Consider the following 17,800-nt stretch of genomic DNA (forward strand, 5'->3'; position numbering starts at 1 on the left):
AGGAAGGAGATTATGAGAGGGAGGGATGGTCTGTGGGAAGTCCTGCCTTAGTACTTGGCCACCATAGCAGGGGTGGGATGCTACTGGTTCTGCCTGGCTCTATAGAACCGGTAGCTCTGAAGAGCAGAAGACACTGAACCAGTTCTGTATTTGCTGCTGTTTGGCCCACGCACCTGCCCAGGCTCTTACTTGTCCTTTATTTCCTGCTTTTTCAACCTCAGCTGCCTTGCGCGGCACAGCTGAGGTTGGAAAAGCAGGGGAAAAAAGGCTTTTCAAATGCTGTGCACCTGCACGCTGTACTTTTCAGCTGTCTGGGCAGCACAGCTTAAGGTTTTTTTTACACGCACGTGCAGCACGCATCTGGCAAAACGTTAGTCACCGAACTGGTAGTAACACCAGTTGAATCCCACCCATGCACCACAGGTGCCCTCCAATACAAGTGATGTCAAGTTGGCCATGCCCACCCTGGTCACCCCTACCCACCCCTGAGGTCAAACACAACCCTGATGTGGTCCTCAATGAAATTAAGTTTGACACCCCTGATCTAATTCATGGGCTGAAAAATCAATGTATTAAATAATTAATTCATTAAAGCTGCCCCAAAGACACTGGACAATACATGAATAACAAATGTAATAAATAATAACGAAAAAGGCTTCTTTGGGATATGACAGAATACTGACAAGAAATTGGTAACATAGCTTATAACAAAACTTAGTGTGGTTTGACACATCACACTTAGCCAACAAGCAATTGAACTACATTATGGTTTAATATGATGTGTGAACTTGGTGGTGGGGATGGTAGCTTAGGAAAAACAAAAGAGTGAAGGCTACAGTGAATTTTTTTTTGCCTGCTTCAGACAAATTTTTGAAATGCTAAAGCAATTTCCCTGCTTTGCTTCTCCTGTCTGCTGCTAACCTTCTGCTTTCACTCAGTAAACCTGTCACCTATAATTAATGCTTCAGTTACTCCTGTGCTTTCTTGACCTTACTATATATGGAAAGAACACAGCAGCAGCCTTCATTGTGAGATGAAAGAAATGTTAATAATACTGTCCAGGGAAAGAAAGCTCAGTGCTGCCGTGTTTTCATGTGCAGAGTACAGCTGTATGGACTGAACAGCCATCTGGTCATAGACCAGGGTCAGTGGTGGGAAATCCACAGCAGGCAGGCAGTTGAGCTATTTTGGGGGAGTGGGGGGGGAACCTGGCTTAAATATTAACAGGCACACTTCTGTTGGACAGGTGCCTAATTTTGCAATAGCAAAACTCCTTAGCAAATATGTGGGGAACCTGCAGGACTGATCAGTTGTGCTTAAGCATTGTTTAATACATAAAAGGACTAATACATCCTGTTGTTTCTTAGCATATGTGGCACTTCTTTTAAGATGTTGATATTGAATTGGAAACAGCCATTTCATGTAAAGTGGCTGCTGCACAGAGAGAAAATCTGCTTACACTCTGTTCAAGTTACATTTTCGACATAATGATCTCTATCTAATAAGCCATGAGGATACTGCCCGAAAAGGAGTTACATGCCTGATTTTTTCTTCATCCTTTCTTGCATTTGTCACCTTTTAAACTGGACCATCATGTAATGATTTGTGGTTCTGGATTCAACTCCCTGTTCCATGAATGAATCTAGATAAAACATTACTGACTGATGGCTGCCAGCAGAGGGATCCCCCAGTGATAAGTTCCACTGGTCATCTGTTTTTACTGGAATATATTTTCTTTTAGTTATTAAGCTTATTAAACAACTATGCTGTAAACTGTACCAATAACTTGCTGTTTGAAACAAAGAAGCATTATTAGATTGATCCTGGCTTGTTTAGTTAACCATTCCAAAAATTAGCCCCAAACTATTCCAGTTCAATCAAAGTAATAATTGCAGCAAAAATGGATGTTTTCTAATCTCATAGAAGCTTTAAAGATAGACACAAAGCTTGGGATTCATCCTGTAGTACTAAATTATTGGAGCACCATTAATAAAAATTAGAATTCTTCTGTATTGTTCTATAGCTGAGTTCCTCAGCCTGACAGTGATTTGTTCTTATTTTAGCATTATCTGTAAAACCACACATTATGGCATAGTGTTAAATATCAACCAGGCTATTAGCTGGATCTAATGATTTAAGACGTCCTGTTATGAGAAATACATTTTAAACACATGAGCAAGCATACTTTTGGGGACAGAGAGAAGAGGAAACTCCAGCAGGAGAACTAATATTCCTCTCATATTTTGGCACATTCCAGATGAGTTGGATTGAAAATCTCATTATCCCTACTGGAGAGGTTAAGAAAAAAAACCCAAGATGATGGGCAGGACCATGTGCTCAATCCTTTGAATCCCCAAATCTGGATTTTTTTCCCCAAAATCTCCCTCCCTTCTGTGAATGCTCCTGATCTCCAACTAGGGGAAGTATCATGATTTTGAATTTTTGCTTTTAAATGCATCAGGAGAACATTTTGCATCTGAATATCTTTTAAAGGAAAATGAAGCTTTTACTCTGCCATCAGCTCATCTCAGTTATACAGAGGGATTTATTTGTTTTTGTCCTTTATTATTTTTACAAACAACTCAAGGCACTGAACATATGCAGCACATTTTCCTCCTCCTATTTTTCCCACAACAATTCTGTCAGGTGGGTTGGGCTGAGAATTGAGTGACTAGCCCAAAATCACCCAGCTGACTTTCATGGCTAAATTCTTCTAATTTCCATTTTTCTAACCTTCTTCTGTTGTTGTTTTTTTCCCACCAGGAGCCATCCAAAAAGAAGACACAACTGGAAATATTCCACAATGCTGTTTGTCTGGTAACACTAGGGTATTTTGTCTTAAAGGCACCCTAATAAATTACTTCTGCTATAAGAATTCATTGAAATGAGATGTTTTCAGTCTGCATTTATCTCAAAGTGTTCCTGCTACCATAGAGATTTTGACAAAAAGTCTACTCATTAAATCCTTTCTACTGAAATAACAAGTCATTTTTGCCTGAAAGGATATTAAATCCCACCTTTTCTAAGCACACCCACTGACTTTAGCCTACTTGATACTCTTTACATGTATTAGACCACAATTCTTATCCTTCAGTCTGAGCCAAGAGAGAGAAAAATGAAACATTCGTGGACTCTATTGGGTTTGTAATAATTTTAGATTGATGTAGATCTCAATATCATTACAAGAATGTGTCATATATGAAGCAATGTAGGCCTTTTTCAAAGATTTCATGCAATCCTTTACTGCTGTCATGTGTGGCTCACTTATTTTAGAAGAAAGTGTGGAGAAATCCTGGGTCAGTTTAACACAGAAAGGAACAGTTTTTGTGAGGTTTTTTTTTCTCCAAAATATTCTTTCAAAATGGAAAAGGTCACAGTGAAACTTAAGGACCAGCAGGAACTGATTTTATTAGGAAAGATTGAGTTTTCATTAGGTTGTATGTGCTTTCATTATCCAGATTTGCCTTTTGTAATTAGATGCCATTGCTGCAATGAAGGTGACTGTCGGAGGAGCGAGACTGCAATGAAGGTGACTGTCGGAGGAGCGAGACCGCGTGGTAGACCTAAGCAACGCTGGATGGACACGATCAAGGCCGATCTAGAGATCGCAAAGGCAGACCCGGCATACGTGGTAGACAGAGAGGTGTGGAAGCAGTACTTAAGGACATTAGCGGACCTCGCCCGAGCGCGAGACAAACGCTGAAGAAAAAGAAGAAGAAGAAGAATTAGATGCCATTGATAGATCTCACAATTTTAGTAAAAAATCCCAAAGCCCTGCAATCCAAAGCAAAAAAAACAAAATAGATCCATCAAATCTGCCTTCTTACAAGGCTGGATAAAATATAGACTCAATCTAATGAATGACCAGGAAGTGGCTGTTTGCTAAGTCAAGTCATAATACAACAGTCTACCACTCTTCTGTAAGAAGCTATATCAAATACCTCTTTTGTACCTTGTAGAATTAAGCATTTCCTAATTGGAAATTATGCAGATGGAATTAAAAAAGCAGTTCCTCTAGAATTCTTCAGTGCTCTGAAAGAATGTGTGGGGCTAATTAAAACAGAAATAAGTGATTACCAAGGATTAGGCCTATTTCCTGGTGTAAAAATAGAATGTAGAAGTGCTTGATTATCTGCTGACCCATTTATAATTAAGTGTATGTTGCATGAAGAGCAGTGTGAAATGAGTATTTTTAGAGAATATTCAGGAAATGTGCCTTATTAAACAGGGACATAGTTCTTGATATGTTTGGACTGCTGGATTGGTATTCAGGGCTGTCTTAACAGCATTATGGGCCCCGGGCAAAGCAGTGTACTGGGGCCCCTACGACAACTACTCACAGGAATAAAAATGTAAATGGTTGATAAAATTAAACATATGTTTGCATAATATATGTATATTTATATGATACAAGGTGCATTAAAGGGTTAACATACACAAATTAGTATGGCGCCCTTATGCTCGTGGGGACATGGGCAAGCGCCCATCAGGCCCATGCATTAAGACAGCCCTGTTGGTATTGCCTTGGCAAAGATACAGCATCTTTTATGGCTTAACTTTCCTTACCCACCCAATGTAAAATTCTTTCACTGACTTTCTAGATCCAACATAACCTCTGAGCCCTCCATCCTCACCCCTCCTCCAGAACTTCCAGCTGTTCAAGGAGTTCGTCTTCTCTATTGTTCTTTTCTTTCCACTGCTGGTAGTACTCACCTCCCTGCAGATTTTTCTGATGCTTTCTCATATGGCCTCCAAATTGTTTCCTAAACCCCAGCTATTTCATTATTCTCTCTATTCTGCTTTACTGGAACTAAACCTAAATGCATGTATACTATGAACTCAAATCATCCCTCTTTCATCTTTGCCTTATTTTCTTCCCTTCCTGTTTTCTCTCCTATAGAATTATAGACCAAAAGACCCTTGGGGTCAAAGATCTGTCTTCTGATACTCTGTAAGAATACACTTTGGTTGCTTAGCAAGAGCAACAATGTTCATTTCAGCAAAGATCGTGGCTGGAGGATTCTTGTGGGCTAGCAAACTGTAGCACTTATAAAGTTGTAGAGAAATGTACATATGCCACCAAGTGGTGAGGCATTGTTCAAACATTCCAGAAATGACTGTGAAGGAGATTTAATAAATACTAAGTTTGTAGGCATATACAAAACGCCCTTAAGGCTCATATTATCTCCTTATAAATTGTACTAAGTTAATGAAGCTCTGAGTTTTGGATAGCTGTGTATTTGCTCAGGAAAAGGTGCTTAATCCCTTCCCATTTGTGTTGGAAGTACTGAGGCACTTCGGGGTTGAAAGGATTAGCAGTGACATCACTGTTGCCCAGGGGATGCCCAGTTGGGGGCTTCTTTCACGTCCCCATTAATGTGTCAGTTCGAAGTGGTACCTATCTACTCGCAATTACTCGCTTTTGAACTGGTAGATTGACAGGAGCTGGAGCAAATAACAAGAGCTCACCTCATCATGCAGCAGCACTCCAGTTTCAAATATGGGCTTGCTGATTGTCAACCCAGCATCCTAACCATGTAAGCCACCATGCTCCTATAAGGTGGTTGATAATAGGAATTACTTTATGAAATGAACTCTATAAAGCTGACTGCTTTCTGCATGATGCCTAAGGGTATCTTGTTGATGTTTGAAGCTAAGAATGGTTCATTTTTACCATAGAAATCATTTATTTATTTAACAAATATATATCATAGCTGACATACAAGATAAAAATGATCAAAATACAATCAAAAGAATTCAAATCCAGTTTTGTTTAAATCCAGTTTAACTGCTATTAACTGCTATTATACTTGTGAGTTAATCTAGATAAATATATCTGCAACACTATTACGAGAATCACTGATAATAATTGGTTGCTCAAAATGGGCATATATATTTGTAAGATGAGGTTCTGTCCATATTTAGCCATTCTTCTTCCCTTTTCCCTGGAAGATTGAGAGCTATAGTATAGCCCTGTCTCTTTTATTACTCAGGTGGGGTAGGAAATGACTGTATGTTGAATTCTCATTAGTTTAAGAATACTAAAATGAAACACCACAAGATTATTATTTATCCGTGGCTAATGGAAAGGAAAATCTTCATATACTTAAGACTTTCATCCCATATCTATACTTATCAAAATTCCTTATATCAACTTTTTGTCTTCCTCATGGACAGAGCTGTATTGAAAATAAACAATTGTGATGGAATGATGGCTTCCCAAGGGGGAGGCAGCACATTCCAGAAGAAGCCCCAAATAAGAGACTGTGCAATCTCCAACTGGATGGGGCGGTGGTGGTGGTGGGTTTCAGAGTACCTGTACCTTAGAATCTTCTACTATATATGTATTAGGTTATAAGGTTTACTCTGGCAAGATTCTGTCTATTAGGTATAAGCAAATGAAGAACTGGACTCAGTTGGATATCACTGTGTCATCCCAAATGCTATCCCTCCCTCCTGGGAATCCAGACAACATTCCAACACAGGCCTGACATCTCTGTTGTGAGAACAGCTGGAGAATATGATCCATTACTTAAATATGTTAATTCTTTGTGAATCTTGTCTTTTCAGTTCAGATTAAAGTTTTCCGTTTTCCAATTTGTTTAAAGGTATTCCTGGAACTCACCTCCATATTTTCTAACTCTTCCTCACCCCCACCCCCCACTTCTATTTCACCTATAAGCAAATATATTTCAATAGAAATGAAAAGACCTGTGAATCTGAACTGTTCTTCCCAGAAGAGAGGCAGGATAATGTTTCTTATGGAACATTTGTTTCTCCCCTCTTGTAATGTAAAGATTACAAAATTCTCTTTTTATAAATTTCTAATGCTACAGTTCTTCCTTCTCCTGTTGGAAGAAATATCCTTCTGGGTTCACACTGAAAACATGGAGGCTGTTTGGAAAGATGGTTTAATGGTGGACAAGACCACATGGCTTGGAGCTCCAAAGTGAAAAGAATGATCACATGCTTCAAGATGAAGGAAAAGAAGGAAGGGCTAAGATGCTGAAAGTGCCTGGGTTTTATACCCTCTGTTGGGATTTGAATTTGAGCTTGTATTCTGATTGGTTGTCAGACTCCCATGGCGCCATGCAGAGGCAATTCTGTAGGATGTCCTGAGTCCCAGGGTTGGTTGAGCCTTGCTGGATGATGATGTAATGAAAGGGCTTTGGGCAATTTCTATTATAGCTCTACCTGGAGATCTTTGTTATGTAAAATAGGTTGGCCTAGGCTAGAGTAATGGCTCATTAGCAAAGGTGGGAGGGGGGCTGTGTTTCTGCTTCTGAGGTGAGTTTCTGCTTCTAAGTTTCTACTCTTTTTAGGGGAAATATTCTGCCTTTTTAATATTTCCTAGGATATTTCATTTTTCTAGGAGAGGGGTGGGTGCTAACTTCCTACACTCCCAATGTCCCTTGTAATGATCCTTTTAATTTTGTCACTAGGTTCTATTTCAGAACTCAAATCTAAGATTGCAATCCAAAATAGTCTTAGATAGGAGCAAATAGCACTAAAATCAATTGAGTTCTTGTCTGGGACATAAGGTCTATAAGACCACTCAAACCCCATATAATCCTGAAGTAATAATATGAACTTGGAAACTAACACCATTAATCAACAAATTGAGTTCTGACATTTGTAGGAATTTCTGAAATAATGTTGGAAATTCTGAGCAACTATGATTGGATTTCCATGTGAAATCTACATCTTACAACCCTCTCCAAAAAGGATTATTTAAGATTTTTTATGTGTGCTTCATGCAGACAGACTCACTTTTATACAGCCAGTGACATTATTTTTAATTTAGCTGACACTGTAAAACCTGCTTGCATATAATATATATATTTCTTTTTCTTCTATAAAGCATGTACAAATTTTATAGACAAGTTGCTTAAATCCATTATTTTGTTTTTACTAAAACTGTTCTAACGAACAGAAATTAAATGGAAAACACTAACAATGCTTATCAAATTATCTATAATTTTCCCATTATGAGGAAATCAATTTGTGTTTCTGGAAAAGCACTGTGGTCACAATTATTTTTGCTTTTTAAAGGCTGTATACACTATACAATTACCAAATGTCAAACCACAGAGCTCAAGGGAACCTTCCCACAATTGTTTATGTTCCCTTTTTGTGCTGTGACTTAATTAATGTAATGGGCAAAAATCCCTCGATCTACTGAAAGGATGCCTAGAAAGTTGCCCCGCTGACGTGATGGACAGGAATTTTGAACAAACTCATGAAGCTCTTGGTATTGCTGAATTACAATTGCCAGCATCCATCACCCAAGCCTAGGCAATACTGGTTTAGGGTTACGGAGAGTTCTGATCAAAAAAAGTTTTTTTTCTTCTCACCGCACCGCTTCACTATATGGATTTTTCCCCACCGTCTGTTGGGCTGAGGATTTCTTTTTTTTCGGAGTGGCGCTTTCCCTCCGGAGCTTATTTCCTGTAACACCGGAGTTTTGCTTTCTGGGAAGCGGCAGCGTGTATTAGAACAAGGTTAGAGGTCTGTGCTTTTTTCCCCGTGGTGGATTCCTCTCTTCTCTCCGATGTTGCTCGCACCTTATTACTAGACACTGGGCAGCTTTGGGGGATTATTGGAGATTGAGTCTCAATTGCCTTTTCTTACTTGTCCCCCCCCTCCTCCCCCCGCCGTTTGTCCGTAGTAGTAGTAGTTTTGCAGGATCGCTCAAGTAGTTCATTTAATGCTTGTAAGTAACATGTGTGGTTGAAAAGAGCTTGGTCGACTAGACCTGAAGGGGAACAGAGTTTATAATCTTTCGTTTTGAGTTTGTTTCCCGAAGTGAAATCGTGTCTGTGTCTGACTTCTAGTCTAATGGGAGACTAAGTTGGCAAAGTCATACTCCGCATAAACTCGAGGAAATAGTTGAAGATTAACCGCTGTACAGTATGGTCCCCAAATTACGTTTTGTATTTACGAAGGAAGAGAAAGAATTAGGTATTTTTCTCTGTTGGGCTGTGGGCGTACGTGGGTGTGTTTATTTTTTGTGCTTTTTATTCTTCAAGCTGCTTGATTATTTACTTATTTTATTTATTTGGACTGTCAATTGCTTACAAAAAAGGTATAAGTAAAAACATAGTTATGAATACATGAAATGTATGCACGCCCCCTACAGACCTCTTAGGAAAGGGGTGAGGTCAATAGTAGATAGTATAAGGTTAAAGTTTTTGGGGGTTGTGGAAGAAACCACAGTCAGGTAGTGTATTCCAGACATATATTTTCTCTCTCTCTCTCTATTTTTTCGAGTTACATCTGTATGTTGTATTGATTATTTTCTATGGAAAAGTTGCATCTTTTAAAGTAGAAATGTCTCATTTTGGTTTAATGTATATATTGATTAAACATTAAATATAAAATTAAGTGGTATATTTATTTCTTACTCATCCCTAGCACCAATGAAATCATTCAGATTCATTTATCATTTTAAGGAATTATGGCATAGCAAAGTTCAAGAAGCTCTGCTATAGTAAATATTAGTTTTTATCAAGTTAGTTCTCTCCAGACGTTAAGGGCTACAACCTCCATTATCCATGAAGATTGCAGTCCAATATAACTAAAGTGCACCATCTTAAAAAAGACTGGTCTATTATAAGCAATGTTTAATTGATTGATTATATGGTATCAAGTCATTGTCAATTCTTAATGACCATATAGATATATTCTCCATCATAAAGCGATATAGTAAACAATTAATTTAGTGTAAATTGGAAAACACTTGATTAACCAACCAAAATATTGAGCTCTTCAAAGTAATAGTGTTTGAACAACAAAAATCAAATGAAGTTAGAGAAATGAACTTATGTGATAAGTTTTGAAGAAAAGCAAAAAATGTGAAGCACATGGGTTTCTTTCTGGTTATGACTATTCTGGTACCCCTGTCCCTTTTTTAAAAAGGAAGATTGAATTTGTAAAAAAAAAAAATACTTTTGCGCATTTCATTTCTTATTTGTCTAAGAGCTTAAATATTTTATTATGGGAGTTGAAAGATAGAGTTTTGCTAGCTTCTAATGTAATTTCTATTAAAAACAGTAATATAGTATAGTGCTTTAGAAAAAAATATTTACTCGTTTGAGTGTTTAAGGTATTTCACAGCATAAGGAACGGAATTATGCTCTTCATTAGTAACTGAAATTGTTCAGTTATAATTTGATGTTAGTTAAGGTGGGGGTGGCTTTGAGCATATACTTAACCTTCCTATTCTCTAAAATATCTCTGTGATATTTAATTTTTCCTTTCTCCTGATGATTTTTATTCCACCCATACCCCTTGTATATGCGCGTGAAACTGAGAAGTGGTATGAAATAAGGGTGGCTACTTGCAGCCCAGTAGATAGTAGGCAAAAAGGAAGAGCTGCGGCAGCACTTTGCAATGGCAGCAGCGGCACCAGAGGCTCAGGCGCAGTGGCTCGGACAGCAGCAGAGGTGCGCAGAGCCCCAGCTGGACACCTGAGCAAAGGCTGGGCGGTGCGAGCGGAGGCCGCTGAATGGCAGGAAAAGGGAGCTGGGCAGCCACAGACCAGTCGTCTCTCCGTCTGACGGCCTCGACCAAATCTCTGCCTCCCAGCGCTCTTGGTTCTCCGCCCGTAGGCTTCCCTGGCTCCTTGCCAAGCGGGTTTTCTGCCCTCGCTGCCTTCCCCTCACCTGGCCGGCCGGGCTCCTTGAGCAACCCAGCTGCCTCGTGCCGAGAAGCGTGCTGCCAGGCGGGGGCCACGTGGCGCAGGGCAACACGCCACCGCCTGTCCCTGGCGAGGGAAAGCAGCGGGCGCTCCCCGGGCGGTGGCCTCGGCCCCGCCACCAGGGAAGCAGCTGCCCAGGTCCGGAGCTGATCCACACCTGACCGGCTGAAAAGGAAGGGGGTGTAGCGTTGGTGTTGTGTGTGCGATTTCTTGGCGCGCGGCACGGGGTCTCTTGGCCGGCCCCGATTTTTTTTTCAGAGGGGAATATCATGCCTGATAAGTTCAAATGTCATTAATATGTTTTTCTTTCTTCAGCTGATTATAACATTCCCATTCCTTCCTTGTTAATATGAGACTGGGCAACCAGAGCTGCAGGTTGCCCCTTAACACTTATTTTTGGGCTATTGGGGTGTACCTTCTAACCATATTTGCTGAAAAACTGGTAACATGTTTCCATATCATGAGATGGGCAATAGAAGGAAACTAATGTGAGCCGTAAAAGTGATTTAATACATTTCAGATAAAAAGCCACAAAATTATAAATAACTGTATGGCTACCAAAAAGTTTGCTGTTCCATTATTAGAAAAAAAACGGCAAAACTTTGAATCAATAAAAGCAATTGAAAATGATAGCAACAAATCATAAGGAAAACAATTGAATGACTACAGTTTTTTAAAGTAATCATATTGTTGAAAGGTCTTCCAAGATAATCTACTCTCACTTCCTGTCTATACAGGAAATCCATAATTACAATTTTCTTGATAAGTAGCCATCTGACCTCTGTAGCTATCTGACCTCTCAAATATTCTAATTAGGAAAGGTTTCTTTACAACAGTGGCTCTTAACCTTTTTGAAAGAATTGCCCCCTTGAGCCATTGAGGAAGTTATCATCACCCCCCTCCCTGAACATAACCTCTCAATCACAACACAGGGAAATAATTCTTCAATTTAAGGATTGGAAAAACGATATCAGTTTGTCGGCTTTATCCGAATGAATTCTTACCAAATGGTCTTTCAGTCGGGAAGGCTTCATCGCTTCAATTGAAAATGTTTTCTCACAAAGAAGACAAAATGGAAGCTGTATGTTGGAATGAGATGGAATGAATCCCAATTTCAGGTATTCCATCGAATATTGGTGACACTTCCTCGGTCATGTTGAGAGGTCTTCAAAATGAAAGGCACTAACTGCAAATTAAATTTTCGACTGCACTGGAACACTATAAAACATGTGGATGTCGATAAACCTAGTTTCAACAGTTATGTTGACATCACAGGGGACAGCCACTCAGCATGCGATGTTTCCAAAGAAGCGCTCACCCCTCCATCACTGCCCATTCTGGCCAATGGTGCGCCACTGTATGGGTAGAGTGATAGAGGCTGCTGCGCAACGTGCATGAAGATGAGTGATGCGTATTCACATATGTACAGTGTTTTGTACTGAAGCTAGTTGGAGGAACATTTTAAAACACAGTTCAATCCATTAATAGCGAGCGATCTGATGTTTTTGTATGACAGATATACAGCAGTTCACTGTACGAAAAAAGTCTCAAAAGTGTCCCCAAAACTTTTCGCTCCATCGCCCCCATATCACTCCCTTCCGTTCCTTCACCCCCGCGTTGCCCCTTTTCGTTCCATTACCCCCCTGAAAAATGAAATTGCCCCCTGGGGGGCGATATCGCCCAGGTTAAGAACCACTACTTTACAGTATAGTATTCAAAAATGGCTCAGGCAAGCTCCTCTCTGATTCTCTAGGGCTGTGATTGTGAACCTATGGCACATGTGCCACAGGTAACATGCAGCGCCCTCCCTGTGGACACATGAGCCGTCGCCCTAGTTCAGCTCCACAGCGCATGCACACGCTCGTCTCACTGGCCAGCTGATCATCGGGTCTCTGCTGTGCATGCAAGGGCACGTGTGTGGGAGCCATGTGCGCATGCGTGGGGGGCCGTGTGTGTGGGGGCCATGTGTATGGGGGCTGCTTGCGCATGCATGGAGAGGGCGTATGCACAGTGTGCACTTTCAGCTTTGGGAATTCTGTCCAGAAAAGGTTAGCCATCATTGCTGTAGGGTGTAAGCGGGAGGGGAGGTAAAGTACAATCAGGCCTGCAGGATTGATTCTATTGTAGATAGTCATTGACTTACAACCATTTGTTTAGTGACTGTTCTAATGGCACTCCAAAAAGTGACTTACAACTGTTCCTTGCACTTTGACTGCCACAGCATCCCAATGATCGTGTGATCAGAATTTGGACACTTGGCAACCAGCATATATTTACAAGGGTAGCAGCATCCTGAAGTCATATGATCACCATTTGCAACCTTCCCCACCAGTTTCTGACACGCAAAATCGAAGGGGGGGGGGGAGCCAGGTTTACTTAATGGTCACATAATTCACTTAACTACAGTGATTCACTTAACAACCATGGCAAAAAAAGGCCATAAAATTTAACTCATTTAAGAACTGCCTTGCAAAATTCTGGTTTCAATTGTTGCTGTAACTCGAAGACTCCCTGTACTGTAGCTTATTTCAATAAAATATAGTTCTGATCTTCCTGTGGAATTGGCTTCCTGATATGGAAAGCAGCAGAGAGCGGGAGTTTGCAGAGATGCCTTGGCAAGATCTCTCCTCCCCCCACAACAACCGACAAATTGGTTTTGTGTCTATTTCCACTATTCACCTTAGAATGAGCGAGATACTTTTTATCCTTACTTTTCCTAATCTTAATATCCCCGTGATTGTAAAAATGGTTCATTTTAAACTGAAGAGGAATAAGATTCAATATTATGCTTGCTTTGCTCTCTCTTTTTGTGGGGTTTTAACTTAGATAATGCCATGCAGCGACTAGTGTAATAGAATAGTGGGAAAAGGCCATTCTGCAGTAGAATCCGGTCTAAAGTATTTCATTGTGATTCATAGTATCAGTTGGTGTAATGCCCAATTTATCATCTGCCTTTTCAATTCCCATAGTGATTACCATAGCGATGTTGCTGAAAAGCCTGTGAACCGCTGTGACTCTATATGCATTTTGAAGAGCCCTCCTCTGTTGCAGACCCGAGTAGTTTTGCCTTGTACAGTGGAGTGAATTCTGCATAGAAAATGAGTTTCATTCCAAACATGGAATGAGTATTCTTGTGTTTAATTCTTCCTTTTTAGTCCATTTTTAATTCTCTAACCCCAGAGAATTAGGGAACTTTTATTATACCTTGGTAACTGACAGACTTCTGATACTTCAAAAAATTGATGCAATTATTGGCAATTAAACCTACTGACCTCTATGGATTCAGAGATCAGCTTATTCAATTTGGGACTGAATCTTGAAATGAGTTCGAAATTTAAATCTTCATGCTTCTCAGGGGCTATTATGGAAGTCTGGACTGCCTTTTTTCCTCTGTCTCTAGTTTTCAATAAAATTGGGTTATACTATCAGGTTCTTATTACACCGATTTTCTGACAAACTGCTGCGGGACTTTTGATTCTATCATAGTCTCTCTTTTTACAATTTTATATGATTGTATTCACCCATATATACATAAATTATGATTTTTAAATTATTACACATTGTGTGGCCTGAATACCCTATGACAGTGACATCTGGCCAGCAATTCCAGTTGACTTGTTAATGAAAAACATTCTTGTGTTATTTAAATATTGGGGAAAACTTCAGCCAGAGGAAGACATGGACACATTCATAAGTTTGATTTCTGAACTCTTAATTCAGATAATTTTGAACTTGTCCTAAATCAAGAAGGCTTCTGATTACATTTAGCCTGCCGTACTTCATGTATTCCTTTTGATTGGATTCTATTTACATGAATAACATGTTCCTGCATTTGTCCATTCAATCCAGACTCCTTTATAAGTACGATGTGTAGAATTAATGTTGCAAGTTAGAGTTTCTCATGGTAGAAATGATAGTTATGACAGGAGTCAGAAGTAGCCTAGCTCCAAGTGCTATAAGTAAAGAAGAATCTCCATGTTGACAGAGGGCAAGTAATGTTTAAGGGTCTTCAGCCTAGTAAAGTTTTTAGTCGGATTTGGGATTTGGAAGATGTATCTTCCTTGCGATGGTGCTTGTCTGTGGAACAACATATTCCTAAAGATCCTGATGTCTGTGACACTGCTAAAGCTTTGATTGTTGCTGAGGTATTTGGGCCAGGATATTAGGTAAATCCTCTTGATTGGTTTGCTGTAAAGGTGAAGATAAAGGTCACCCTGTCAGTCATGTTTGACACTACAGCATAGTGCGCATCTCCATTTCTTTGCCAAGGGAGCCAGCATTTTCTGAAGACAATTTCCGAGATCACATGGCCAGCATGGCTATATGCCAAAGGTGCACGGAATGCTGTTTTCTGTAGTTTCTCATTAATTGTAAGATGGAATGATATACAGTGGAGCCTTGGGTTGCGACTGTAATCCGTTCCAGGACTATGGTCGCAACCCGATTTGGTTGTGACTGGAAGCATGACATGCACGGACAAAAAAAATGGCACAGAAGGGGAAATAGGCACGGAAAGGGAATCTGCCACGGCCGGGTTTGTTCGCCACCTGATTTTCCAATCGTGACCTGATTCAAAAATCGGGTGGATTTTTTGGTCGGAACCCGATTTGGTTGCGGACAGAAGCATTCATGACCCGAGGTTCCACTGTATTTATTCATCAGAATCACAGTAGTGAGATGGAGAGCCATATAAATAGTTTAAATAAATAAAAAAACCCAATGAAAATAATAATACATCTGGGTAGCTTCTGCTGAGTTCAGGCAGGGGTCTGACCTGCCCATGTCAGAGCCAATGCAGCCTCTCTGACCCAGGTTTCTGGTGGAACGATAATGAAGACATATCTGAGCAGCCAGTTCTACAGGCCAAAGCAGTCCACATAAAACTCGGGACCTCCTGGAAGTTGATGGGGACAGGAAGCAAAACAGTGAAAGTAGTCACAACAGTTTCATCTATCGTAAAAGTGGGAGCCAGCTTTGGTCCAGCCATGGTGACAAAACTGCATGCTTTGAGACACCTAAGGGGAATTTACACCTGAATTTAAAACATTAAACAAAAACAAGTGCTTGCATATAAAATTATCATTGTCTACAGCTCTCTGTAAAAATAATTCACATAGAGGTCAAGTATGGAGTTATTAAAGCTGATCACACCCTTCCATGCACTCAGTAGACTGAGGGTTCCTATATAGATTTTTCTTCATTGTGTGGATTGATGGCTGAATTTATTTCAACTGATAACAAGGGCAGCAACAGCGTAAAAGCAGGGTTGCTATGAGTGACCAAGAACTCAGAAACCTGCCTATTCCTAGCATGTTTATTCTTAGCCTATATAGAGGAGAGTCCTTGTTTCTCCCCTAATCAGTTCTCCCTATTAGTTTGTACCAGTTTCTGTTACTTCTTTGTTCACGGTATCTAAGACTGGTTTTGAGACCTTGTTATTAAGTTGAAGGAGATGTTGATTTTCTTCAGCAGAACAAGTTGCTTGATTTGGAGATACTGTTGAGATACACAAGATTACCACTGCCTATGTATTCCTTTTCAGATATGAATATTTTATTATGGAAGAATTTCCAAAGGCTTCCTAAGAGCAGGTTGTTCCAGCCAAGAATGCTGTGTCTGTATAACAATAGTCATGGTTTTGAAGAAGATGAAATAAAGAAAAAGCTTCAGCAGTTTATGGGTGGATCTGTCAACCTGTCCAAAGAAGATGATGGGATTGGACTCCTTACGCTGAACAATCCAAGGTTTATGAATGCATTTACAGGTAATGTCAAAATCTGATAGTGGGCAAACTTAAATGTGAAAAGTGATGCCTATCAGTTATGGGAGGAAATTTAATCACTAAGTTGTACAGTAGCATTCTGACTTGAACAAGGATGGTTGAAATCTCAATCCCCCCCTCCCTTTCTCTTCCCCCCTCCCTCCCTCTTTCTTACACACACACACATACACTTTCTTGAATTTGCAAGAGCATCTGCTTTTCATACTCAGATCTCAGCAGTGTCACTTGCTGCTGGCAGCATGTTGTTTGATGTGTGGATGTAGCTGATACTTATACTGCTTTGGTAGAGAAGCTCTCCTATCTCCTCTGTCCCTTTGATTTAAACTTTGCCTTGCAATTTTCCTTCCCGGGAATAATAATTGCATTTATAAAGGGATAAATTATACATTTATATTCAATTGCTGTTATAAAGGTATACCCTAAAGATGTTATTTGACTGGTTTTTTTCTTCTCTTAACGGCAGGCACAATGATGATAGAACTACAGGAGAGAATTACTGAATTAGAAGATTGGAAAGATGGGAAAGGACTTATTATCCGTGGTGCGGGAAATACTTTTTGCTCAGGATCTGATCTGAATGCAGTGAGAGCACTTTCCAGCTCTCAGGCAAGTGATGGCAGAAATTAATTTATAATACAGACCTTCAAATTGGGATGCATTTTTTTCCTTTAAAGAAAGGTGCCCCCGAACATTTTGCAAAACATAATAATAACAGAACAGAACTTAAACATTGCCCTAATTTTGTGTTTGGTGTTAAGTTTGCAGTTGGCATACCAGAAACAAATGGCAATTTGCAAGTGTTTGAGTTATTGCCTCTTTTCTTCAGTGTATTTAATTTGGATAGAAACAGGTAGCTGATAGATAGATTGATAGATAGATGATAGATAGATAGATAGATAGATAGATAGATAGATAGATAGATAGATAGATAGAGTGTTTCTCATAAAATAAGGCTGGGTCTTATATTTTTTTGAGCCCCGAAAAAATGGCTAGGCTGTCTTTTCGGGGGTGACTTAATTCCCCCCCCCTTGCATCCTCATCTAGAGTGCCCTGCGGGCAGCCTCGCCACCAGCCACTCCTAACGGGTGATCATGGCGAAGCGCAGAGAGCTCCCTACTCCCACCAAACACCTTTGCTGCAGACCCAAGACCTTTGGCACCCGCCTCTGTTGCTTTCCCTTCTACCCATTCCACCGCCACATTTGGAGCTGCCGCTTCCGTGTTTGGAGTGCTGCTGCCATTTGGAGTGCCGCCATCATTTGGAGCACCGCCGCCACGCTTGGAGCTGCTGCTGCCATTTGGAGTGCCGCCGCCATTTGG

General features: G+C 40.2%; 1 protein-coding gene across 5 annotated transcripts in view; it reads left to right on the forward strand.

Annotated features, from left to right (window-relative positions):
- The window catches only part of ECHDC1 (ethylmalonyl-CoA decarboxylase 1), a 52,910-nt gene that overhangs the window by 15,219 nt on the left and 19,891 nt on the right, over positions 1–17,800 (forward strand). Inside the window, exons 1-3 of one of the 5 annotated variants that reach the window (XM_026705474.2) lie at positions 8,189–8,501; positions 16,242–16,463; positions 16,945–17,087. In XM_026705474.2, coding sequence (XP_026561259.2) covers positions 16,244–16,463; positions 16,945–17,087 — 363 coding nt within the window. In that variant the 5' untranslated portion in view covers positions 8,189–8,501; positions 16,242–16,243. Of the gene's footprint in view, positions 1–8,188; positions 8,714–16,225; positions 16,464–16,944; positions 17,088–17,800 lie in introns of those variants that run through there. The other 4 variants (XM_087941470.1, XM_087941486.1, XM_087941477.1 and 1 more) reach the window with 4 other exon arrangements.

The sequence above is a fragment of the Pseudonaja textilis genome, chromosome 1 (assembly GCF_049901715.1).
Source record: "Pseudonaja textilis isolate UNSWEBS1 chromosome 1, rPseTex1.2, whole genome shotgun sequence".
In the NCBI taxonomy this organism is placed as follows: Eukaryota; Metazoa; Chordata; class Lepidosauria; order Squamata; family Elapidae; genus Pseudonaja; species Pseudonaja textilis.